Consider the following 27290-nt stretch of genomic DNA (forward strand, 5'->3'; position numbering starts at 1 on the left):
GGGGTTTTTAGACAAATTTTATACACTCTTCACTCTCCAGTGACAGAACCTGAGGGAATGGCATGCAGCTGAGTCAGGGGAGGTTTAGGTCAGATACCAGGAAAAAAATACCCTCTGGTGGTTGAGCACTGGAGCAGGCTCTTTGGGGAGGTGGTCACAGCGCCAAGCCTGTCTGATTTCTGGAAATGTTTGGACAATATTTTTAGGCACATGGTGTGACTCTTGGAGTGTCCTGCATAGGGCCAGGAGCTGGATTTTCTTACCCTGACAAATCTATTCTAGCTCGGCATATTCTGTGATTCAGTGATCTTGGAGTGGAAAAGTTTTTTCAGTTTGAAGGGATTCAGAGGGTCTGAACTGACCACAGTGAGTTATTCTGTCTGTTGTTTATAGTGGGAGAGGACTGACTATGGACTCTAATGTGTGAAAGAAAGCAGCCTGTAAATGAACCTCAGAATGCAGCTTTGTATTGCTTTAGAGTTTCCTTTTGTAGCACAGAGCACTAAAGTCTCCTGAAAGAATGAAATGAAAATGCAAGAGAAAAACTGCACTGGGTGAAAAAAAATATTTTCTAAATGTATTTTGTGTTGAAAATGATAAATGTTTTTAATTTGAAACTGGCAGTGCCGGTTGACTTTTACTTTGTAAAAGGAATTGCAGTACTCATCAAATTTGTAATACTCAGTGGAATGGTACCTTCAGTTTCTAGGTAACATAATTTGTTGATGTTATTAATTCAATGCATTGGAAACATGTGAAAATGGAGTTTAAATTTTTGAAACTTCTGAAGTATGTTTCACTCTGTGCTTGCGCACTTTATAGCATTGCAGTTTGCAAGATTGACACAAATGGGTTCAGTTGGTATGTAAATAGGAAAAGCAGTGAAGTGTTGTATGTGCTTGCTTTTGGGAAGTAGAAGTAGTGCAAGCAATGGTTGAAAGCAGCTGTAAATCAGAATAGTTATGTAGTAGGTGCTACTTATGATGTGTTTCAGTCTAGTCTTCTGATTAGGCTGTCATCTAAAAGTAAATTAAATGGCAGAAGCTGTTCCTGCCTCTTTCTGCTTAGCACCTTAACACAGACTCTCTTAGCAGAGTCAACAAAGCAGTTTCAAGTAAACCCCATGAGATCAGGTCTTCCTGAACAACTGATAGATTTCTTGCATTCTTCATGTTGGAATTTGAGTTTCAGCTCACAGGAGCTCCGTACTATTTCAGTGTCTTGGATTAGAATGAACCTACTTGCTGTAGGAGAAAATAGTAAAACATAGGTACATTTTTATTTCTTTATCTGTGTATTTATTGAAGTGTTTCTATAGGGAAGTATTAAGTTGAAAATCTAAATAAGCATACTCATAATTATTTTTTTGCTTCCCCTTTCTTTCAGTCATCTTGGTTTCCTTTCACTTCTAATGTTGCTTTTCCTGCTTAGGTGAAACTATGTTTCACCTAATGATCATCAGCTTCTTGTCCAGAAGAAATCTGTGAAATAATTAACTTTTTTGTTAATTATCATTCCATGGCCAAAACCAATATACTTGGGTATTTTTTCCAGTTTTCTCATAAACTAGGCCTCTAGAATGAGGTATAACTTGAAATTCATCTGTGTCATGCTGTCCAGCTATCCAGTATTTTACAAGATGCTGACAGAGAAACCCAAAAGAAATTACCAGAGCTTAGTTTCCTTTTAATATGAAAAACAGCTTATTAGTTCTGAGCCTGAGCTTGACTGTACTTTTTGAGTGTGCTCAGTCACATTTAGAGTGGAGTTGAAATTTCTGCTTTATTTGAATTTTATTTGACTTTATATGAAATGCATTTGTCCTTGCAGGTCTTTGTACTTAGCCTAAACTTTGCTTTAAACATTGAATTTAAGAGCAAATAGGTTGTCAGTGTTATTGCATCACTCAGGTGCTTTGCAGGTCTTTAAATGAAAGTATATAAAACTCAGCTGCCAAGTTCAGAGAATTGCTCTTAAAATGATTGTGCTGTTTAGCATTTGTCTTAAAAAAAAAACAAAACAGTAACAATATGATTGAAGTAAAATAACAAAATATGGGGTACTGAGAATTATGAATTTAGATCTGTTTATGATCTAAATTTACAGACCTCATAAATACTAGGCAAGGAGTCCCACAGTATGTTCCTATGTGTATTTCCACTGATCAGAAGCCCATCACAGTGTGAGATATGTATTTATTACTTCATTTGATAAATTGAACTGCTCTGTTTAGTTTATGAAAATGAGGATTGTGTTTGATCAGACACTCTCATTTTTATTTTGCTAAGCATGTTTACCCCTTCAGCACCATTACTTTTTTTTTACAACACAATAGGCATGAATTAAGCCTCCATTTTTATCATGTTTAATTTCCCCCTTTTAAAAAGGACACCTTTAAAAAAGTTTAAATCTTCATTAATATCAGTAGTCTTCTAAAAGCTGAAAATACATCACACTGAAACATGCAGTGTGAAAAGGGCATGAAAGATTTGTTTCTGATATTTCTCCATTGTCTTTTTAAAGAGGCTTCTGCAGTTTCAGTAATTGAGCTGAATAGTACTGTGCAGCCCTCTTCTCTGCTGCTTGGCCAGCACCTTTCCCCACACCTGTCAGGTTAATAGGTTGATGCTGCCCACAGGTGTTCAGTGGGTACTTGTTGGATGCTCATTCATGTTCCTAACTGCTGCTAGATGAATGTCATGGAAATCCTGTCCTTGCTGATTGGTTCCAGGGTAGTTTTCCTCGTGGATCACTTTGGGTTATTATGTTACCACAGTTGTTGGTTTGTTTTTTTTAGTTAACTTTGTAACTGCTGTAATCAGATTACCACCAGAGAAAAGCTGTTTTCTAGCTTCTTAAAGGACAATAGCCATTAAAGAAGCAGTTTCTGTGCAATTAAAGATTTTTAGATATTATAAGGATTCAAAATTCAACACAATTCATTAACAGTTTGTCACAAACAGTTCAAGTCTTGAAAAAAGTGTGACAATTTTTTTTCTAATAAGGGGATGCTATCAAGAGTAAGTTTGCCGCATACATAATTTCTCAGTCTGTAAATCCAAAAATATGCTCTTGGAAAGTTAGTGTCAATGTTAGTGGACTGAGATTTGTTTATATTGTATTTTATTAGATGTGCTCTGTTGCTGAAATGAAGTTGGTGTAGGAGCATTCTCCAGCAACTGATCTGAAGAGTCGTGATAGAAATTAAATTGCTAACAAATTTCCAGACTTTAATCCCTAAATAAAAGTGCAAATGAAAGCGCAGTTAAGTCTGCACTAGAAAAAGAGAAGAGAAGACTATTTTCTAATTGTGAATTGGGAAAGTTTGTTTAGAAGTACAAAAACTTTATATATTGTGAATGAAAAGATAAAGACAACTACAGGCAATTTAAAATCAACTCATTGGACTGTTAGAGGTTTTTTCTTATTTCAGGGTTCATAAAGGTGCAGATTTCAAAATGTGAATATACCTGCATATATTTTAGCTACCAGGTTGCTTTAAGAAAAGACTTCTAATCAGTGTGTTGTAATCTTGATAGTGGTTTATGGCTTATCATCCCATTTATCACAGAAGTGTCCACATGGTGGTGCTAAAAATCTGTGTAGGGCTAGTCTAAGTATTTTATAAATAAAGTGAAATTGTAAGGAAATTGAGAAATACATTAGGTTAGAAAATCTATTTGGAATAATGGTGTACCATTTGTACTTTTCTTATAAATAAGAAAAGCTCTAAGATAGAAGCTTTTCTGGCTTCTACCAGGAGACACATTTTCTTCTTCCTTCTCATGGTTCCCTATTTTCAAAAATTTCATATTGAGCATGTAGTTTTCTCCTGAAGTATTTTTTTTCAGAAGGACTTTGTGCTAGCTTCTGGTTTCCCCTGTAGAAGAGAGGTAATGAGAACCATTTCTTCACAGGAGTGTTCTTAAGTAATAACACAGTCTTGATTTCCAGCTTGTTAAGTCAGAAGAAGAGCTTGGATGTATAATGGAATGGAAATGAATGGGATGATTTTCCATTTTGGAGACTTCACTAACTAGATGATGAAATCAAAACTCAAAAGGCACTGTTAAAACTACTTTGTTAGATTGTGTGGTCTTTAGAAAAGAATAATACTTCCTTTTGGTTTTGGGTAATAGTGTTCAGAAATTTACAGCTTTTAGGATCTGTGTATCTCCTTTATTCATCTTCATGCTTGTGTGGCATCCTTACTCTTTTTAACCCTTTTTGGCATTCTGAATTTTTAAGTAGTCAAAGGCTTTGTGGTTTGGTACCTTTTATCCTTTGGAACTGGTGGTTCTGGCCTCCTTCATGTACTTGCATACATTCTGAATTATTCATCAGATTGTGGAGATTATATGTTTTCATTTCTCATGTTAAAATACTTGGGATTTGGTTTTTTCTTTTCTTGCAAGATAAAAAAATATGTCTGGAATGCTTTCTGATTATCAGTGGGGCTTAAAGAAAAATATATTGTGCTATATGATAATATTCTTCAATTCACTTGAGAAATTTTTGGCTGGATAACTGTAGAACTTTTAAGGAAAACAAATTGTGTATAGCATTTATGCTCTGTATTCTGAATGAGGGTTGTATATGTTCCTTTGAGTAATTTCTGTGAATTATTTTGACTGTACAATTAACCAACCTGATCAGAGTAGGTTCAGCTTCATTTAAAAGTGAAGTCATACAGGAAACATAATACAGTATCTAAGTATATGGTGGGAAAAATGTTTGGCTGGACCTCTTAAGTTGTGTTAAGGGGTATCAGATAAAGACTTAACTATTATTTTTGTTCTGTTGCAGGGATTTCTCCAAAGTTAATATCCTGGTACCTGGTGCTGGGCTAGGTAGATTGGCGTGGGAAATAGCTATGCTCGGTTATGCTTGCCAAGGAAATGAATGGAGCCTCTTTATGCTCTTTTCTTCTAACTTTGTACTCAACAGGTATATAGCTTATGTTTTACTTGCTGAATAAAACCTAGAGAGGCAAAATTATAAATGAGAGAAATCTGAATATATACGTCTCAAAAGAATAGATTCATAAGTTTTACTACAAGGCACACATACTCACTTTTTAGAATGCTTTAAGGAAAAAAAAGTCTTAGGGATAAATGGGGAAGGAAGTATTGTATCTGAGTCATTAAAATTACAGGAAGCATGGCTTTCAAGTTGTGAGATTTAAAATCTCTGAATTGTACAACAGATTTTCTGCAAAATTGTGATTAGGTTTTATGATTTATTTCACATCTGTTTCTGTAAAATTGACAACTGTCTTACTATTACTGAATATGGGCTAGTAAATCCGTCCATGTTATTTAGTAGTGGTGATTATTAACAGAGGATACCTGTTTAAAAAAAAATATCACGTTCCATACTAAAATTTTAGGCACTGTTTTGACAAGGAAAACAATAATTGAAGCATGCTGAGCAAGAGGCTAATAGTTCCACAATTCTGCTCAGATAATAAATTTAAATGTAGTAAATTTCATGTTACAGGTTTTACTTAAAATGACATTTCTACATTTGATATTCTGCCACTTGCATTGGAATTACTGTTTTCTAAATTACTTTGTTAGGGAAGAAAAAAGGCAGCACATGCAACTGTTCTTTTAAGAAACAGAGTGGGAAAGCTGTAGGTGGGCAAGTATTGAAAGAGGTCGGGAGGGTGTTTTACTGCGGGGAGCAGGGGGTGATTAGTCCAAGTTCATAAAGGCAGAATTTGATAGTTCATTCATCAGTCTGAAATTATACACCTCTGCTGAAAATACCTAAACAATTGGCCTTTTTTCTGTATTACCATATCGTTTTGGAGACTGTTTTATAGACTGATTATCCACAGCACACTGTGATGCTGTGCATCTCACACAGCTTCTGTTCCAAAACAACAAGGGGAAGACACTGCATGGTGCCTGCTGAGTGTCTGCATATAGAAATAGTGCTCCGTGTGATGATAATAGATGTTTACTGGAGGCTCATTTGTTCTTTTTTTCCTGCATTATTCTCAAGTGACTCATTTGGTGATGAAATTGTATATTATGATTGATCTGACTAATGCCTTTTAGCTGCTAAAAGGAAACAACATTCCTCTCATATTTGGGAACTTCAAAGCAGCATAGAAGCATTAATTTCCCATCTTTTGGTGCGCTGATCAGCTGTTGCAGAGGTTAGGTAACTTCACCCCTACCCTCTGATGACATACTTCCTTAAATACTTCCTTAAATAAATAATTCTTTAAATAAAGAGTCTTTGCCTATATGTGAAATTATCCTAAAGATTCATGCTTTACTAATGGTAGTAATTTTAGCATTTAATGCTCATGTAGTGTTTCCTGTTCATGTAGGATATTTAGCAAAGAGGTGTATATGCATTAAACTTGCTAACAATATAAGATTTTGGACAGGAAAATTGAGTGTTGTGCAACTGCTGTAGTCTTTATCTTTGCTGAACAAGTTATCAGTTACATTGTTAGCATGGAAGAGAATGCTGCTAGCATGACTGAGCAGCAGTCAATTTAGTTGAAGTCCAAGCATCCCTTTCTGCCATATCTAATTGTGGACTTGATGTAACCTTCTGTTATAAATTAGGGACTTGAAGATTCTTTCAGTTTAGTCTGAAGTAGCTGTTCACAGTTAGCCTTCTGAAATGCACATTTATTTTTCTGAAACTGGAAGAAACAGCCATGATCAATATAAGCTGAAGATAATACCTAAAGAAGAGTGGTCAGAAAAAAAAAGAATTTGGCAATTAGTTTTTAACTGTCTCAATTTAATTTGTACTTATTTTTAGTTGATAAAAGCATGAGGATTTTGCTCATCTGTGCTTACAGTTTTACAGCTTACAGCTTTACCTTCTTTCTCTGACAGTGGTTTATATTTAGGAAGACAAAGTACTGTTTTGAATGCCAAGCATTGCTACATTAGGCTCCTAGATGTAGTACACTGGCTTAATGTTTCTGTGTGCGAAGTGGTATTTGCTGATTTTCACACATTTTTAAAAAAACTTCCATATCTCTGAAATCATGAACTTTTGTTACAGTGGATAAAGTTGCATGGTATGGTATGTAGAGTGTGTATCATAGTGTAACTGTGGTCACTGTAAATATCTGAAATTATTTCGAGTTTGTTATTCTGTTGAGGAAACTCTAATTTGAGAATAAAATGACCCTGGACTAGTTAACCTGCAGTGGCTCCAAGGCTGCTTCAGTCCTTGTATGGGATATTCTGCTTTCCCTTGTGTGCCTAAGGTTCTTACATGGTGTACATTCTTTACTTTCTGGAAAGAATATAATTTTAGATAAATCTTGACACTTGGAGGAGACTATTGGTTGTGTTTGTTGCATGTCCATTAATGCCTTAGGATGAAAACAGTTAAGTTACATTTTTATGTGTATACCAGTGGTGAGAAGCGAGATTTGACCTACCCATTTTTTCCAAAACTGTATTTTAAGCTAAATGTTGAAGAGTGAACATTTCCCTATGGAAAGTACTGAAGTGTGTCACACTTAAATATGTTAGATGTTTATAGTAGAATGTGTATTACACATCTTTTGTTGTAAGAATGGAATTACCAAGGACTGGACTACTTGGTTTTGAAGTAAAAATTGTTGAAACTGGAAACAGGTTTTCAAGCTTGTATATGAAAGAGATTGCTGTTTTCTATTAAATTGGAACTGTTTCCAAGTCTATTTGAACAATGCACTCCTTTCAAATCTTTTTTTTTTAATTCCTCTTGAAGTGGTTAGTGGGCTTTTTTTGTTGTTTTGTTTTGGGTTTGCTTTTTTTAACCAACTGCATATGTCTGGTATTTGTTTATACATGAAAAAAGTCATTGAACACTGTAGACTGCAGCTTAAGTTTTAGTTATTAATTGATAAAATGAAATAGAGATATGACATGGAGATGGTAAAAGATATTATTTCAAACTCTTTATCACAAATATATTCTAATCACCAGCCAAAAGAACGCACTTTCTGTAACCCAGATCACTTGCAGTTCATGAAATGCTTGATGATATGTATTTTGTGGGACAGATATGTCCTCTGTTGTCCTTGAAAGAAAATGTTTTTTCATTTTTTAGTTACAGACTAATTTTATAGGATGGTGGGAAAAGCTTCGTGTTATAGTTAAATGATGAGTTTTCTAACTTTTTAAAATGTGAGTTGATTTAGTTAGTCACATGAATCCAGAAACTTGATTTACAAAGACATCTTTACTTAGCATGATTGCAAAGATCCAGGTTACAAACTTAAAATTATTATTATTGTGCTTTGCAAAATGGTGCTTATTATATTTTAATTCTTAAAGCATCTTTTCAGTTAGCATCTGAAAAATGCTTTTGTTTATTTATGCTTCAAAACTTCCTATGATTATGGTTCAGAAAAGTCTAGAATGGTAACAAACATTTCTAAAAAAAAATCATGGAACTATTGTTACTTTTTGTTAGTTTGTTTGTTGGTTTTGGTTGGTTTTTTTTGTGTGTGTGTGGGGTTTTTTTTGTTTTTTTTTTTTTTTTTTTTTTTTTTTTTTTTGTTTTTTTTTTTTTGGTTTTTTTTGTTTTTTTTTTTAATAGGAAGAGAGATGATCCAGCAAGTCTCAGCTTTATGGAATATAGCAAATTATAAATTTTATTAGTCTTACAAAATAAACGTATGTGTTTTCTTCTCGGCAGAGAAATAAGTTGGAGAAAATTACAAGAAGTCCTAAAAGAAAATTCTAAAACTGGAAAAGGCAATTTCTTTGTAGTAGTGATTTTATCAGATTAAAATTAGTTTTTTGATCACTTCACTGTCATGGGCGGTCCAAAATGTTGTGAACTAGATTAAATTTTCTGGCAAATGTGGAGCTGTTACAAGAATTTGACTCTTATATTTCTAGATTCTAGATAAGCAATTAGTTGAAATAAATTCTGCTGGTTTCCATATTTTGCAGATGCTCTCGAATTAATTCATGTAAGCTTTATCCCTGGATTCATCAATTTAGTAATAACAGAAGATCTGCTGATCAGATACGACCAATTTATTTCCCAGATGTTGATCCTCACAGTCTTCCTTCTGGTTCAAACTTCTCTATGACAGCAGGGGATTTTCAGGAAATTTATTCTGAGTGCAGTGAGTAAATGCAAACTTCTAGGCTATCCATCTGACTTTACAGTCTTCTAGAGTGTTTGGGACAGATTATAAAGAGAATGGAAGTGTATGTACCAGTATTAAGTATACAGAACTAGCTGTAGCAAGATTCTCGTATTCAGAATATTTCTATCAATAGATCTATTTCTTACTACAAATCAGCTTTTCTTCCTAGTTATAGAAAATGTGGACACCTCCTTGTCTAACAGATCTTGCAGGAGCCTTCCTTGCAGCTGCTTAATTTTCTGAAGATTCTGTATTTAACAGTAGAACATGCAAGATTGGCATAAATTAAGACCTCTAATATTTTTTATTTACAGAACTTAAAACTTTTGCTATTTCAATAATACCTGTTCAGAGAAAAATAGGGAGACTCATGCTTTAGAAGGTAGACTTTGAAAATTCCTGCATGTTGAATTAAGTAGTTAAAAACAGCTGGGGAGATATTAAAATACTGAGTAAAATGTTTTAAAGCTAAGTGACTTCTGAAATTACACTTTAGTGTGCAGACTTGTATTGTTCTAGATACTAAATGATTGGGGTTTTTTGCAGTTGTATTTTTAACAGTTGTCATAATGAAATTTATAGCACAGGTGAGTAATAGCACACTTGGGGCTTCATTTGTATATAATGTGTTACAAAATTTGCATTTTATTATATATATATAATTTTATATAATGTATGAACAGTTTTGTTAAGTGAATAAGTAGTAATATTGTAGTGTGTGTATGTGTACATATGCACACATGAATACAGGCCAAATGAAGCCAAATTTAACAGTTTTTAATGTAAACCAAAATACTTTACTTGCAAAACAAAATAAAGATCCTTTAGCTGCTGTTAGTTGAGGGTGATTCTGAGAGTATCAACAAATATCAGGGTTAAATGATGAACTTTTACAGGGTTAAAATCACTGAAACTAATCTCTGTATAATTTGCTCTTTCCATGCAGATACGTGGGACTGTGTAGCTACTTGCTTTTTCATAGATACAGCACATAATGTTATTGATTATATTGATACTATATGGAAAATACTAAAGCCTGGAGGAATATGGATAAATGTAGGCAAGTGTGACCAGCTGCTCTTTTTGACTTATTTTTGAAAGTATATTTAAGAAGTATGTGTAAATAATTGTGTCTATGCAGCAAACTGTATAGATAGAAAAATATAGGGCTTGGAAATTACCTCAAGTTTTCAAAACATGTTTAAATGTTTGTTAGTTACAATCAAGTCAACACTGTGATTTTTAAATAGGCAAGTAAATCTTGCCTGTGGCAGTTTTTGCATTCATGCATCAAACATTTGTTTTTTGACAAATGTAGTATTCTGTGTTGTTCTTTGCTATTTTTCTAAGAAAATAGAACTTTAAAATACATCCATGCTCTTTTGGGTTTTTTTTCCAATGTCTAATTGGTACTCTGCCTTGAAGCAGAAGTTTTGGGAATATGATTTGATTGGAGTCTTCCATGGTGAAAGAATGTTAAACATGACACAGGCATTAAACATTATGCACAGTAAAAACTGGTCAGTTACTGGTCAATCTGTCACTCTGTTGCAGCCAGTAAGAGTGCTAGCAGAGCCCTAGGCAGACTTAAATGTTCTGAGCAATAGAGACAGCAGTGATGCTTGACTGAAGAAATTTTAAGATACAGAAAACAAAATCTGGTAGGAAATGTTGCAAATTGTTGAATAAGAGCTAAAGTAATTAGTTTTTATTTTTCATTGATTCTGAAATTCATTATAAGAATCATATTCAAGTAACAGCAATATGTTCTTTTGTCAGTATTTATAGAATCATAGAATGGTTTGGCTTGGAAGGGATCTTAAATATGATCTAGTTTCAGCCCTCCCTGGCAGGGAACCTTCCATATTTTTGAGTATGTGAATCTGGATATAAGTGTTTGTTGCGCTAGCAGTGTATACTTTTGACTTTTAACACATATTTTGTCCTTTTGGTAGCCATTTCTGTTGTATCTTTCTACTTCAGGTCCTCTCCTTTACCATTTCGAAAACTTGGGAAATGAACTTTCCATAGAATTAAGCTATGAGGATATAAAAAATGTTATCTTGCAATATGGATTCCATATAGAGGTAAGAAGATAGTGTAGTTTGCAATAAGCAGTATTGTTATGAATCGGACAAACTGCTTTGGATAAGCCACCATAAATTTCATTCAATATAAAGGCATATATTAATGACTTCTAGGAGTATTATGTATCTTGCAAATTACTTGCTTTTCTCATTTTATAAGAAGTGCATAGATGAGCCTCATAATCCAGTAACAATGTAGCATTTTCTTGTATAGTTCCTGTGCAGAAGCTGTCTTGAAAACTGCTGCTTTGTTTTCAGGTGGAGAAAGAATCTGTACTGTCAACTTACACTGTGAATGAACTCTCCATGATGAAATACTACTATGAATGTGTGTTGTTTGTGGTGAGAAAACCAGAATAGGAGTGGTTTGAATAGGTTAATGAGAAAATAATATTAGCTTGAAAGCTAGAAATGAGAATAAAATCATCTGGTGATGTATGGACATAACCTCAAATCCGTGGTGCCTTCTTGTTCCTAAGAGGATATAGATAGTGTCTATTTTCTTAATAACTCTATTGCTATTCAGACATATACTATGCCATGGATATTCATAATACACTTGTGAAAGATTAAATGTTCACATGCACTGTCTTTGTGCTTTGGAATGCATTAATATAAAAACAAAAGTGTTTTCTTGAGAATAAAATTTAATGTTTGCCATAACTAGGCTAATTCTCTGCTAATGCTGCCTCATTTTCATAGAGTTACAGTGCTTTTTTCCCTACTTGATGATATTAGGAATGCATGGAGGTGCTTACTGTACTAGCTGTATCACTTTTAGAGAAGTATTTGTAAATGTATACTTAAATTATGAAGTCTCAAATAGTTGGGAAGTGGTAAAATTATTCTTGACAGATAAAATAGTCTTCAGAACTGTTAGAGCATTTCCTGTGCAACTGAAGTAAAATAGAATATGATACAAATTCTTATCTTTGGCTGTACCACTGTTAAAGGTCTAACCAAAAACCAGGAAATTAAAAATGCTGTGTGAAAGCAGAACAGTGAGTGAAGAAAAAACAGACTATCACAGAGAAGCAGTGTTAACCTCAGTTCAGGAAAACACCGGTCTGGATTAATCTTAGTGTTGGAACTGAAATGTGTTAGATGCTTTGCCGTCTTGAAATAACACTGATTTTGAGTCATCTTCTTAGTGTTTAAGCCAGAACTTTTAAAGTTGATAAACATAGCTGAGTTATCCATGCCACATGTAGGTAGTACAACATAAAAATACCTGTCAGAGCAGTGAAGTTACAGGTAAATATGTGCTATAATCTAATTACTTCCACCTGAGCCAGGATATGCAGGCCAGATAGACAATTTCCTTGTAACTTCAGACACCTTACGCTTGTGACGTCTTGGTTCCTCCTAGTAATGTGGTTTTTTCCCACCTAATATATGTGGCTTAGGTGAATATTTAATCTACAAGTCATGATACTATACAAGAAGCTGTCATGTCACATACAATCTCATGTCACTTTGAAGTTATGTAAGAAATGAGAAAAAACATAATTAACAGTTACTAGTCCGAGATGAGGTGTCATGTTAAGCATTCTGTTTGCATAATATATTGATTACTGTAAGTGCCATTTGGATGCATTTTCAAAAATACATTTAAAATATAAAACCATTATGATGAGGGCTGATTTTTTTTTTTTTCTTCTTGGGCTAAAAGGACGCTGGTCAGTATGTGGTTTGTTTCCAATTACTTTTTGTCCTGTCTTTCATGGTGATGTCCTAATCACATCTCTTTAATAGATTTGTTATAGGCTTTTCAGTTTTTCTAATCAAGGCCAGAAATTTGTGTCTTTATTCCTAAATTGAAAATCTGCAAGGAGGGAAAACAAACTTTTTAAAAAAAATATTTTCAACACTGCGTAAGAGAGCGCGTGCTTGTATATGTTTCAGTATTACGCTCCCTTCTGCTCAGAATCCTGATTGAGAACAGAGGCTACTGGTCTACAGAAGTTTTTAAGTTTGGCTTAAACTACTGTTCTTTGAACTCTTATTTCTAAAAGTGCATGAACTGTCAAAGTTCTTCCCTGTTCCAAGGGAGATGTGTTTAAAGATTAAACACTGCTATTCAGCAAATAATTTAAAAGTCCTTTGTAACTAAACGTAAAAAACCACATGCTTTAATTTCCAAATCTGTCATGGTTTGACAGGAAGGTGTATTTGGGAAGGGGTATTTTCATGGGGGTGCTGGCATTGCGCCAGCATCAAACCGTGACAGCATCGTACTATTTAATTTTTGAGAAAATTTGCGATTCTTTGCTTTCATTATGCTTTTCTTCTCTTAGATAGAATATGATTAGTAATTTAGTTGATTTTCAAGCTTCTTGAAATAAGGCAGAGGTTAGCTGAATGTCAATGAAGCTGATGCTGAGTAGCATATCTATCTCTAATACTACCCAGTTACTGCCCCTTACACAGTCTGTAACTTGAAATGTGCTGTTCTGTTTTTCAAAAAAAAGCAATGGAACTCTTCATTTATGGTTAAGTGTCAATATCCTGTGTTCTGGTGGTTTTTTTTCCATACCGCTTCATGTTGTCATAGATGCCATTTTTGTATGTTCTCTGACAATATTTTTATATATGGTATAATACAGCGATGTGCTTCTATTTCTGATCTAGAAAATGCTGGGTTTTTTTTCCAGAGCATTCTGCTTTTAAATTGCAACAGTCACATTAAGAGTTGGAAGCAAAATAATCTTGTGAATGAGCTGTCAGTAGTGTTTTATCTTCAGTCCCATTTTTGAGTTCTTAGAATTCACCACTTGTATTGTAATGCACAGGGATAATTGTGTATTAGAGAATTTGATCATTGTTTTATTTAGTTTTATATGCAGGAGGAAATGCTCCAGGTGTTCATCAGCTAAGACTGTTTTATTTTAGATCACTATTAAACTATACATGGTAACAGGTGTAAAATAAAATGCTGCATAATCTTCAGCATAAAACTTCTTTATATGGAGTTTGATAAGTGTGAAGTGTCCTGTATTTTTTTTTCAATGTGTTACATTCTAAAATTGGTTGCAAAGATGGTAAGAATGGGAAGTTTCATGTCTCTGTGTGCACTTCCCACAGTTTTCAGTGTGTGTAATTGTGAAAAATGCATATGATTTGCAAATATTAAAATGAATACTACGTGTGTTATGTTGAAAAGTTATGCTGTATTAATCTCTTTTAAGTAGTGTGGTAAATATAGTTTTTAGGCTATAGCATAATATTAAAATAGAAACTATGTGATGTAAGATACTTTTTTGTAACTAGCTCAAGGAATGGAAAAGATAATCAAGAAATTCCTTGCATTATCCTATTTGGATATAGATAATAGCAGCAAGACACCAAAATCTCAAGAGAAGAATTATTGCCTCCTTATCAGGACTATTCAGACTTTTTCCAGACTTCAAAGAGCCAAAAGAATTGATTTACAAGATTGGGGGCGGGGGGGGGGGGGGCAGAAATTAAGCAGAAGACATCCTTTGTTTGAAAAGACTATTTGCATTATGTATGAGATCTATGAATATGCAACAGGCTATTGCTTTTAAGGGTTAATCCTTTGTTAGTGAAGTGTGTTTCTATTTATGATAGTAATGCAATGATTGACTCTCACAATTAACAGACAAATATCATGTATATTGGTTAAGAAAAGTTTTATAGATTTATAGTTATGTTTTACCCCCTCGCGTTGTTATCAAGAGACATCCGGGGTTGGGACAGCTGGGAGGGTTGGCTTGTCACTGTGGCGACATGTGACCTCCCATCAGGATATGAGGAACTCATCTCCACCACTGGACAGCAAAGAACATTGGGAGGGGGTTAAAGGGTTAAAAGGCGAAACCTCCATTGTGTGGGCGAGCACATGGTGGGGATAATCCATTGCTCCCGGCGCTGTAACATTTTCTCTATTCAGTCTTCTGTTGTATTTTTGATACGGTTTAATAAATCTTTCTAAAATTATGAATTGAGTAGCCATTTTCTCATATATGGCAGAGTGCCAGACACCCGGATGTCCGTAATTTTCTTTTTACTGTCCTTTATTGTCCTAACTCTGATTGTCCAAATTCTTATTGCTCTAATTTTTACTACTATTTAATAGAAGTTATAAAAACTTTTAAAATTTTAAAACAAGTGAAAGTGATTGGCAATTTTCACAGTAATGGAGCGGGTTTTTTGGATAGTAAGAGAGTGCGGTAAGGCTTGAGGTCTCGCGTGTTCGGCTCCATCCTTCTCGGCCGGCTGAGGCTCCGGCTGCGAGGGCGCTTACCGCCCGTTCCTCCCGTGAGGCAGTGCGGTGGACAGCTCTGCCCCCCGGCGGCGGGGCCGCCTGTAACGCTCATGCGCGCTGCGGCGCGCTCCCACCGCGCATGCGCCGGCGGGGCACACGAGCTCCGCGGATCCGCCGGCGCGCGGCCGTCATGGCCAAGCGGCGCGCGGAGCCGCTGATGTGCCACGTGCCCGCGAAGCGGCCGCTGCGGGACCCAGCGCTGCCCCGCGCGGGCGAGCGGCGTCCCCGGGCAGAACCGAGCTGCGCGGCCCCGGCCGCGCTCAAGCGCCCGCTGGAGGAGGCGGAGGCGCCGCCGGGAAAGCGGCTCGGGCCCGGCGCCCCCCGTGCGCAGCCGGGGGACGCGGGCGGCGGGCGGCGGCGGCGCGGCGGGACTGTAGCGCCCCAGGACGCGCCGGCGGCGGAGGGACGCGCGGGCGGCCGGGGCAAAGAGCGGGCCGCCGCCGCCACCGCCGAGGTAGCTGTGCGGAACGGGCCCGCTTCGCTCGTCCGTGGGGAGGGAAGTGGGGGGCGGTGCCGGTAACGGCTGAAGCGTGTCTGCAGGACGCGGGTGTCCGCTGGGGGTGCTGGCGGGCCTTCGCCGGGCACGGCGGGGCGCTCGGTGCCGGCCAGTCCCATCTGCGCCTCCTGGCCGCGGGCATCTTAAAGCTCCTTTTACTTTTGTATTCCTCGAGGTAAGAGAAGTATCATGCAGCTTTACCGGTTCGTTCCCCGCTCCGTGCCATGAAACAGCTTGTCCACCTTACCTGAGGTTATGCTCAGCTTCATCCCTGTCCAGCAGTGTGGGGGAAGGTTGCCGAGGTTATTCTGGTGTTGCCTGTGTTGTGTGAGGGTGAGGGCTAGGCTCGCTACAGCGTCAGCTTCCTAAACTTCGTGTTTTGACATTTAATAGCAATGCCAGAGCTAAACCTAAAACATGTTTAACCTAAATATTTAGCGGAGGCAGTGGTCTGAGGAGGGGCATCAGTGTCATAATGATTAGAGTATATTGAAACGAGTTTTCTGGTTAACTTTGAACAATATACATTTTTCTTCCTGACCTTGACTGCATTTTACACAGTAGTTCAGCAAAATTTGGTACATATGAAGAAAATTGTAATTAAAAAAAACAAACCAAAAGCCCCGCACAACCAAAGCAGATTGTGATCAGATTTCACACATTTCAAACACAGACGTTTGCTACATGTTAAACTAACTTTTCCTCCCAGCTGGATCTTGAAAGACTATTAGACTCAGTGATACAGAAGTGGCAGAAAGTCTGATCAGGTTAGATGGGCTTTGACAGACAGTTGAGGACTTTCATTTCAATAATTTGAGGCCTCGCACAGTATAACACCCACATACAATCTTTAAAGAAAACAGTGCCTTTTATTTTTCATGCTCTGGCTTTTTGTGTTTTCTTGGTTGATTGATTTGTTAGTGGGTTTTATTGATGATGGGTGGTAAAATTAAGGCAGGAAGAAATTCAGAAAAAATTCTATGTCATATGAATATTATACAGCCATTTTAAACACAAGCATATATTTTATTTTATTTTTGAAGACAGAACACATATATTCATAAGTGTAGTAATTAAACAAATAGAACAAACCTCTGTGGAACAGTTTTGACTCCTGTCACAGGTATACTTACTCTTGGTGTTACTTGGCATAATTTTCTAAGCTTTAGCAGTGATTGGAAGGCCACAAGCCCTTTGAATTTCCACACAGTAAAGATTGGTTCTCTATATAAAATATTTTTCTAGGTTTGTATTTTTAACAGGTTGTTTCTCTCAGCACAATATTGTATAAAAAATGTTTTAGTTTTAAAATAAAGCTTGATTAACACTTCAGGCTAGAGATAATTCTTCCAGTTTTTGTGTGTCCCACCTGTATATTTTAAATGTTTTATAATTATATTTCTGATTATGATGTTTAAACCTTTCTGAAAATACAACCTCTAGGTTGGTATTATTCTTTGCTGTTTATGGCTTGTGTATTTCATTACATTAATAAGTATGATCAGGATGCTGTTAATTTCACAGTGTTTTGGTTAGTTTAAAGCATCATACTGCAGTTGGCCAGAGAAGAAAGATTATTTTAATTCAAAGTACACTTTTGCAACTAGAGTTGGAAAACGAACTCCTTAAATATTATGCAACTTAGTCTATAGAAATGGAGCTTTTGTATGTCTGAGCTTGCCTACCTTGTTGCCTACCTTGATAGAATTTCTACTCAAAACCTGTGGTGGTGCATTGTTTTCCCCGGTCCCGGGCAGCTCTGCAGAGTCCGGCTAGGGCGCTGTTTCTTGGCGGGACCGGGGCTGCTGAGTGGCCCCGGGCACTGTGGCGTTCCGCGCATTGGGGTGGGGCTGGCCGCGCTCTGTGGCCGCCGCTGGGACAAGACAAAGAGGTGAAGGAATGTCCAGTCTGTCCACGCAGTTGGCTGGAGAGCTTTTATTGTCGCGTGGAGCTGCGATGGAGAACCGTGGCCGCTCCCTAGCGCCACATGGACAAAATGGCGACGGGACCGAGGGCACATGGGATTTTATAGGGGGCGGGCCGACGGGGGCAGAAACCCTCCCGCCCAATGGGAACAGGCAACGGGAGAGTGATGTAGACTGCGGCAACCAATGGGGACACGACGGGTGTGTACAGGGTTCCAGGACGAATAGGGAATGCAGGGATGGGGTAACAGACACAGAACTCTCAGGAGTGGACAGAGGGGTGGCTACAGGACTGGCATGGTGATGCTCCAATGGTGAGTGACCCGGAGTGGACCACCACGGGGAGAACATGGGGGTACACAGGAGCACACCGAACCGGCTAACATATATCAGAACCCCTAATCTGGGATTACCCAAACCCGAGATGCAACATATCCCTGTTTTTTAATGTATAAAAAAGGATGGCTATTTGGACTTGTTCGCTGCTCGTGTGGTCGCTTCTTCACTCAGCTTCTGCTCGTGGTGTTTTCTTCTGCTGCTGTGATGGCTGCCCTTTGCAGATGGAGAGGGCTTGCTGCAATGATGCTGGGGCTGGTTCTTCTTCGGGTATTTGGGGATAGGGGAACTGGGACAACAATTTATTACAAACACATGGATTGGGAACATAAACGGACTGGGGTAGCTGAGGGGATTTTTCTTTGGCTTTGGGGCAAAAACATTTTTTAAAGAGATACAGAATCCTTTTTCTCCTTGCAGTGCCTGCGGTTTGATGCGACCCCGCTTGGTGGGGTCATCTGTTGCACTCACAGGCGCTCTGATGTTGTGACTCACCACCTGCACTACTTGATAGATCACAGGTCCCCTTGAGGTGCTGTGGCCTGCCTCATTTCTATCCTCACGCGAGGCAGATTTGCACTCCCGTTTCAGTTTTTTTGGATAGTGGGGTCCCCCTTCCCCCTGCCCCCCCCCCCCCCTCGCTGTCCCTGGGGGTGCCCTCCTCAAAAATGGACATTGGATTACAAAATGTCCCTTCCGATCACAGTGGAAGCATTGGTGTTCTGATGGAGACTGCCTCCGAACAACGTTCTTTGGAGGCACAGCAGCCAAGGCAACCATGTGGTTTCTGGGCTTTTCTGGGATCTCTTTTATCTTGAGCTGTATTTCAGCATTCATGGATGTTGTTTCTGGGACAAGCTTGTCTTGGACCTCTGATCCTTCTACATGCCTCTCAACTGCCACTTTGACCTGATCCGTGGAATCTGCAGAAGGCTCAGAAACCTGCTCCTGCTCCTCCCTCCCCCTTCTTCCCTGCCCCCCGGATCTCCGGGTACCATGGGAATGTGGAGGCAGGGCGCGGGGGACAGGACAGGGGCTGCCCCCTTCCTGAGGCAGCGGGGCAGAGAGGGAGAGGGTGGAGCTGATGACGAAACTGGGAGAACATGTAAAGGACTGGAGGGAATGCCCACACAAGGGGGAACAGTGGGTGGGGGAGTGATCTGATCTCCCGAGGGGGCGGTGCCCACACCCACAGGAAAGCAGGAGGGGGTTGGGTCAAAGGCAGGGATGAAGGGAACAAAGGGGAGAAAAGGATTATGGGAAGAAGCCGCCCCCTCATGCGCCCACCCTCCATTTTGGGAAGACAATGGCACCTGTGGTGGTGCGTTGTTTTCCCCGGTCCCGGGCAGCTCTGCAGAGTCCGGCTAGGGCGCTGTTTCTTGGCGGGACCGGGGCTGCTGAGTGGCCCCGGGCACTGTGGCGTTCCGCGCATTGGGGTGGGGCTGGCCGCGCTCTGTGGCCGCCGCTGGGACAAGACAAAGAGGCGAAGGAATGTCCAGTCTGTCCACGCAGTTGGCTGGAGAGCTTTTATTGTCGCGTGGAGCTGCGATGGAGAACCGTGGCCGCTCCCTAGCGCCACATGGACAAAATGGCGACGGGACCGAGGGCACATGGGATTTTATAGGGGGCGGGCCGACGGGGGCAGAAACCCTCCCGCCCAATGGGAACAGGCAACGGGAGAGTGATGTAGACTGCGGCAACCAATGGGGACACGACGGGTGTGTACAGGGTTCCAGGACGAATAGGGAATGCAGGGATGGGGTAACAGACACAGAACTCTCAGGAGTGGACAGAGGGGTGGCTACAGGACTGGCATGGTGATGCTCGGAAACTTACTTAGTTGAAGGTGAATATTTGTTGTTTTATTTTGCCTTCTAGGTATGAATGTTTAGCACTTGTGCCTGTCTTTTGTGCTTTTTTTTTTTTCCATTTTCACACTGCAGTATTGCTGATCTGTAAACCTGAAAGCTTTTGAGAGTAATTTTGCATGTAGTCTTAGTCCAAAATTGAGTATGTGTTTATGAACTCTTAGACTCTAATAATTTTGAACTGAGGGTGTTGTCATTTACTTTATGCATACAAAGCATCAGGGTTCTGATTTTAAGTACTTAGTTCTCGGTTTTTTTAAAAAAATTACTAAAATGTCAGGGAAGTTCAAATAATGCAGGGGAGAATTTGTAAAAGTAGTTGACAGTTTCTGAAACTGCACTGCCTGAGATTTTTTTCAAAGAATTTGTTAGCCACCTGCCCTGCACAGTTCTGTGTGAGTGATGCTGGCCTACTTGCAATACAGACTGGAAAATCATCCTTTCCACACTTGTCAATTATTGTTAATGCTGTGCTGTACAAAACTTCCAGTTTACAAGAATGGGCGACTACTTTTATTTTGCCTTTCTTCCAGTTTCAGTATAATCAAACCTTTTGTTCCTGTGTCATGGTGTCATTTAATTGGTTTTGGTCTCAGTTAATGGGAACTTTTGTTCTTTAATATTTTCTAAGACAAACTTTCTCAATGAGGAAATTCACATTAGTAGTATTCTATAGGCAAGGAGCCATCTTACTGCTATGAAATGTCTACACCTTTCATCCTCTCTTAATTATTATAGGTTTTAAATCATGCAGAGGTTTTGCAGCAGGAAGATGTCTCTTAGTACAACAGATTGTAGTTCAGGAGAGGTCTGTGTGGTAAAAAATAGAAAAATGTGTTCTTTAAATGAGAGGTATGGTAATTTTATGTACTTCTCTCTTTTGGGAAGAGTGGAGAAAGCATAATTTTTCAGTATTTGAGAAGGTGTAGGGATAGTATTCACTACTGTTTTTTTTTATTCTGTTGCAAAACCAACAGACAAGTAATTAATATTTTCAAGAACCACAGTGTAAAGGCCCATTGAAGTTGAGTTAGTCACAGTGTGGATTGCGGTGGTGCTTTGACCCCCTACAGGCTGCACTTTGGTATCTCAGAAATACCAAAACAATTACATTTTATTTGTTTAAAATACTTCTGTTCAACGTCTGTTACAGCTGAGACAGTGAAGTAAAGTATTTAAAAATCTGAATTGTATGTTAGGAAAAATGCAAATCCAATATAACATGGAAATGCATTATTTTAGGTTTGTGTCAGCATACACTGTTTTTATATACCAGAAGAAAATACATGCTCATGACCTAAGGAATGACTTATTTCATTCCTCTTCCTAGATATATCATGTCCCTAGAAACATGTACAGCTTGGCCACTGTTGATAACTGTGACATGTTTATAAACAGGCAGTGCACTTTCTCATAGACATTAAAAAAAAAAAATAAAATTGTGCTGCCATATTAAATTAGTAGATGAGGATGTGTTTGTTTCTCCAAGGTTTTTTGAGATACTATCTATTTAGATATTTTGGAGCATTGTGTTCATAATGCCAAGGTTGTGGGTTTCCTCCCCATATGGGCAATTCCTTTAAGAGCTGCACTTGCTGATCCTTGAGGTCCCTTGCAGCTCAGAATATTCTGTGATTCCTAAGCTTTCCTCTCTTGAATACAAAATTTGAATACAGAAAAGAAAAAATAGAATGTTGTTTAAATACTATAAAATGCTCTATTTATCCTGTATGTATCATCCCTCTGAGTTGCTGTTAAGTAGCTAAATACATTCTTTTGAATACCAGTTTCTAAATGTGCATGAAAATTTTATACTATTATGAGAAGAAAAAGCAGTGAGCCGTTTTTGTATGGAAAGTCCAGTAATTGCACAAGTTTTGCACCTTTTTTTCTGTGCAAAAATCGTAAGCTGAAGAAATTTATGGAATTATGGAAGCTGTTACATAATTCTTTGCAAGAATATTAAAAAAGGCAGAAGTAAATCATGATCTAGTTAAGAATCATAAAATAGTTGTTAATATGAAATAGCTGAGTAACTCTTCCTAGATTCAGTTTCTCATATAAAAAATCTATTTTTCTTATTTTCTGCTGCTGATATACACATTAATGTTTTGTTAACTTTTTGTTTATTTGTCTCTTTTCAAAGCAAGAAGAAGAATTCTGTCAATATAACTCATTCCTGTACTGGAGACCACCACTGCCTGCTATTGATTTGTCTGATATTCAGAACCTAGATGAAGAGACTCCATTGAGTGCTAAAACTGCTGCAAGGACTGATACTGCAGAGACTGAAATGGAAACCTGATCAGTTGTTTCATAGCTGTGCGTCTACTCCCAGGAAACTTGTTTCCATTGAGATTTGGGTTTTGTTCCTTGGGTGAATAATAAGCCTGCTTATATGGTCTTGGAGAAACTGTTGTGGTAGTCTTCAAAAGCAAATCTGAGTTGCCTTAGTGGATGGGATAAACGGTATTGGGTACTTAACAGGAAGCTGTCTGAAGGTGGGTAGTAAGGAGAAGCCAACAGTGTAGCAAGAATACTTGAAGACATGGAGGCAGACTAAAAGAAGAATATAGAAAACTATACTTTGGGATGCAATTAAAAGAAATGGGGATATGTTACATGTTAAAAAGGAAATGCAAAATCATTTTGTCTGTCCTGAACAAAAATTATGTGGTACGTGAAAGTGAAATATTTAATGTGTGAATTTATCATAAAGCACACAAGCTCTAGTGATTTCTAATGTGTTTTTTTTTTTTTTTTTTCTGTATAATAGCTAAACCAAAAAATAAGAGTCCATCAAAATTGGACAAAGCATTCCCTTTTCTATGCAAACCAGAAACCAAGTGGGGCAGGGAAGGGGAAGGAAAGGGGGCTACTTTCTGCTGAAAGCTGCTGCTGTTCTGAAAGGTTTCACATTCTCATTGAGAAAAAGTTTTTTCACCTTCTCTTTTTCACATTACGGACAGCAGTGGGCACCCAGTTTTTTATGTTTTTGGTTCATTCTAAAGTTATTGCTATTCTTAGTCTTTTTGAAGTTGCTCTGAACTAGTAGATAGCATCTGAATGACAAGTTTGGGCAGATATGTCAAGGAAAGTTAGTGCAATATAAAATGACCACACACACTCTTTCAAACTATACTGAATGAGGTGTAGTTTTTGCAGAGACTGTGAATCTTGCAGAAAGTTTTTGCAGAAGCTCATTCTAATAGTATTTTTTTGCTGTGAATTATGAACTTAATGTTTGTGATTTGCAATTTATTTACAAATTGAAGTACAATTAGAAAGACATCTTTAATAATAGACTGAAGTTGTATGGGAAGACTTACATTTTGGAATACGATTTGTCTTTAAAGATAGAAAACATTGTTTTTTTTCTGTAATCACTATTGGAAAAGGCAACTTTTGAATTTTATTTTTTTTCTAATACTGTGTTTTTTAAAGGACAATAAAGTTTTGCCTGTGTGTATCTGAAAACTTTGGCACTATTACTATGTGAAGTTCTTGACTTGATTTCATAAGATTGCTGCTTCTGTATATTTATTGATTTATTAGGTCTTTTTGCTTAAAATAGTGATCTTGTCAGCTTCCTTGGTAAACACTTGGAAACTTTCTGGAATTTGTGCTGCCTAGGTATCTGTATTTGTTGCTTCTTCATTTAGCTTGTTGAGATCTCTGAATACTTTCTGAAGAAAGGGGGTGGCTTAGGGACTTAAGCAGTTCAAGGTGCCTCTTTGGATATCCTTCTGCTTTCTATCAGATTAGTTGGATACATATTTGGACAATATGTATTTTTCTCAGACAGTTTTAACATTTTGTTTAAGTCCAAATACACCAACTTGTCTTAGGAGGTACTTTGAAATTTTTCTAAAAAACAAACTCCTTTTCTGGCAAGAAGGCTATAAAACTGCTATTTCATGTTTACTATAACCAAAATAAATTAGTGGAAAAAAATAGATCTATTAATTTGTTGAAGTGTTTGAATTGGTTATATGATCCACGTTTTGACCCTATATAGTACATGCGTTCCTGTGAGTTTTATAATAATTTCAGACCATCCAGTGTTCTCAAGATCCAGTATTTTACATTATTAGCTAGTATCTTTGCAACACACTGCTCACTTAAAATCTGCTTGATGCCTCACTCACAGTAGATACATCCTAGCAATAGCCTGCATTTTATTACTAAAATCTGTCATTCCACTCTGTTCATGGGACAGAAGATGTTTTATTATGGTCTTTCGAATACATGTTTGATCTATCCCATAATCAGATAAATAGGTCCTTTACAACAAATTAAGCTTGCAGTGTGCTGTAAGCCATATGTTTACTTCATTTGCAATTGTGCTGTCGGCAAGCACTTTCCTCATAATTTGTTCCAGTTGTGGACTCTGTTGCAGGCTGGAATGTTATGGCTACTTTTAGAATGTTTCCTGAGCTGATTCATTTTTTCCATTCATCTCTTTGCAAATAGAGGTAAATTTAAAAGCCTTGGAAAACTATTTGAAATTACTCTTGAGAGTCTGGGTTATACAAAAGGCTGGGGCAGTAACGGGGAGTGATGACAAATACATAAATTTTGCATTAGAGCTGACAAAAGGCATGATAACTTGGATTTCTCAGTGTCTGGTGTCTCCAGATGCCATATGACACTGAACTACCAAATTGCTGGTCTTGACTTCTAACCCCATTTTTCTAGAGGCTTTTCATTCAAAAGCTGCATATAAACTCTATGTAAGCTTAGAAGTTTTAATTTGCATATACATTAGCATCCAATGAAAAGAAAATGTTTTAAGATAAAGAAATGTTTTAATATAATGTTTTTAGATAAAGAAATGCCATCACACATCAAAGCAATCTGGTAGCTGCATACTGACTGACACTTTTACTTTGGAATGGTTTTAAATTTCAGAATAAAAAATTAATTTATATTTTCTATAGTTAAGTGGGAGTTTGGTATTCTCTAAAATACTTTTCTCTAAAAGGAAAAACCAGTGTTACAAGCTTAAGAACTTGTAAGGGGTAACCACACCTAGACACCACCGGGTTGATCAGTTGCTGCATCAGCAAGTTGCACAGTAAGGGTACAGGCATAATAGTAAGTCAGATATGGGAGTTAAATATGTTCCAAAGCAGATTTAAACAGCAAAGTAGCATGACCAACTTTAATAAATCTGTTGCATTATTCTAAACTGTTTTAGATTGTCTGATTTGTGTTTATTGAAGGCCTGCACTATGTTTATGGTTCCTAAGATAGATAAGCCTCCGGGAGGAGATTAAAGCTCAGTCCAGATCAGGACAGTGAAGAAATACTGTGAAAAACAGGCTGCATAAATTAACATGTGTTGGTAAGTAGACTGTGGTAGAAAGAAAGGGGAAAAAAAGTGGAGGATGGAAGGTAGCTGATCATGAAGTAACTCAGCCTGTGAGTGCAGGTATAGTTGGCCAGCAGATCAATGACAAGAATATTTTCAGTATCAGCTCCATCTTCAGCACAGCAACATTACAGTAATTTGAATATGGTATCAACTAAATGTAATAGGTTTCTCACTGTTTTGACAGTTGCTGGTTGATTTTTTTCCTGTTGGCCAGGAATTTAATGGATTTTTAAAAAGCATGCTTGTATATAGGGACTTGGAAAATATATAGGGTCCTTCATACAGAATATAAAAGTGTGGAAATGTATATATTAACAGGTGAAATTAAAGATAATTACTATCCAGCATCTGCCAGTATGTTCTAACCAGAACAGGAGATTCATTTGGGGAAATTAATGTATTCTTTTTTGAAAGCCTCTGACCACAACTGTGGGAAGAGGAGTTAGACTGCACAGACTCACTGTTTCCTGCAGCAAAACTTGTGATCAAAGGAGCATTTCATAATAACTGATATGCCTGGGCTGGCTTAATTACTTCCATGCCTACAGTTATAACTTAGACACTCTAGGTGGCAATACACATTCACAGCAAGTTACCATGAATCTGGAAAATGTTTTGGGTGTACTTTTATTCCAGACTGCTACTGAAAATTCAAGCAGTGACATCATGAATGCTAATCATTTCCTTACTTTATGCATAAATAAGGACAGATCAACTCACAAGCCCCTGTTCATAAGGTGACACAAGGTTTTCAGCATAATTAGAGTAAAAACGTTGTGTCAAGGAGCTTTGATTCTCTTAATTCTCTCCAAATCTCCTCATCCCCCAAAAAAACCAAAAAGCAGCCAAACAAACCCAATTATCAATTTAATACATGGGATTTTGTTGTCACTACTTTGTATCACAGTTTCCTTTATTTAGGACTGGGGAACAAGCTTTATCAGATTGCATGTTGGATGGAAACCACCAACATGTTGGTGGCTGAATGCTACTTGAAATGTCTAAGGTAAGGAAGTGTCTAATATAAGGAAGAGAAAGGTAAGTGCTAATTCAAAAGAAACTAACTTTATTTAGTTAGTATTTAAATGTTTGTATATAGGTAACTATTTGCAGGATATGAAGAAAATTAGAGAAGGGAGATACTAATTTTCCTATTTCCTGATTAAAATTCCTACTTCATGCTTTTTGTATTAGAGAATTTGATTGTGATGTATGGTATATTTTAACAGTATATTTTAATTACTGTTGCATTTGAAAGTAATAGTTGTAGTCAGTAGTAGTTTATGTTTTTAATATTCTTGGTGAAGTATTCTTGTATTCATGACTTCTTAGTCACTTCTAAGGACTTAAAAAAATATTGTTCTTTCTTCTCTTAAAGTCATACAGATAATAACATTTTCCCCTACTGAAGGAAAAATAGTGGTATGTTACCATTCCCAGGGAGAAAAATGTGAAAGCCAGATGGAGGCAAACTAAATTTTTGTTTGTGTGTTTACTTTGTTTTCAAAAATATTATGGTGGATGATTGTTTTCCTGCTTTTGTTTTGTCTTATTTTACAGTAATGAACTTTTGAAAGAAGGGATATGGACTTGCTAAGCATTGCATTTTTTCCACTTTCCTTATGTGAATGCTTGTAGTTCATATTTGGATTGGTATATGACTAATCAAATTATTTACCAAGTATAAGGCTGAGAAAATTAAACAAAAATAGCATTGTACTATCTGCAGTGGAGTTTAAGCTAGAGAAAAGCCTTTCATGCAAAGCTGTGAATGGAAATG

The 27290-nt window shown here is 37.5% G+C and overlaps 2 protein-coding genes across 3 annotated transcripts in view; both read left to right on the forward strand.

The window, feature by feature from the left end:
- CARNMT1 (carnosine N-methyltransferase 1) overlaps nt 1-15180 on the forward strand; it is a 21139-nt gene extending 5959 nt beyond the window's left edge. The window contains exons 4-8 of the mRNA XM_054003675.1: nt 4807-4947; nt 8931-9109; nt 10080-10193; nt 11117-11220; nt 11479-15180. Coding sequence (XP_053859650.1) covers nt 4807-4947; nt 8931-9109; nt 10080-10193; nt 11117-11220; nt 11479-11580 — 640 coding nt within the window. The 3' untranslated portion in view covers nt 11581-15180. The remainder of the gene's footprint in view (nt 1-4806; nt 4948-8930; nt 9110-10079; nt 10194-11116; nt 11221-11478) is intronic.
- A 77-nt stretch (nt 15181-15257) lies between these two features.
- CZH9orf40 (chromosome Z C9orf40 homolog) lies at nt 15258-25328 on the forward strand. Of its 2 annotated transcripts, none has more exons than XM_054003683.1 (2): nt 15258-15962; nt 22280-25328. In XM_054003683.1, the coding sequence occupies exons 1-2, from the start codon at nt 15588-15590 to the stop codon at nt 22436-22438; spliced, it is 534 nt and encodes a 177-aa protein (XP_053859658.1). In that variant the 5' UTR covers nt 15258-15587; the 3' UTR covers nt 22439-25328. The 2 variants fall into 2 exon arrangements, with proteins under 2 accessions (XP_053859658.1, XP_053859659.1); XM_054003684.1 differs by lacking the exon at nt 22280-25328 and adding an exon at nt 16180-17410.
- Nucleotides 25329-27290: the final 1962 nt, after the last annotated feature.

The sequence above is a fragment of the Vidua macroura genome, chromosome Z (genome assembly GCF_024509145.1).
Source record: "Vidua macroura isolate BioBank_ID:100142 chromosome Z, ASM2450914v1, whole genome shotgun sequence".
Classification (NCBI taxonomy): domain Eukaryota; kingdom Metazoa; phylum Chordata; class Aves; order Passeriformes; family Viduidae; genus Vidua; species Vidua macroura.

What these genes read in the sequence shown, in the direction of transcription:
- CZH9orf40 (XM_054003683.1), top strand. Translation starts at nt 15,588, where the DNA reads ATGCGCCGGCGGGGCACACGAGCTCCGCGGATCCGCCGGCGCGCGGCC. An exon ending in CCGCCGCCGCCACCGCCGAG is followed by an intron (nt 15,963 to 22,279) that starts GTAGCTGTGCGG and finishes CTCTTTTCAAAG; the next exon opens with CAAGAAGAAGAATTCTGTCA.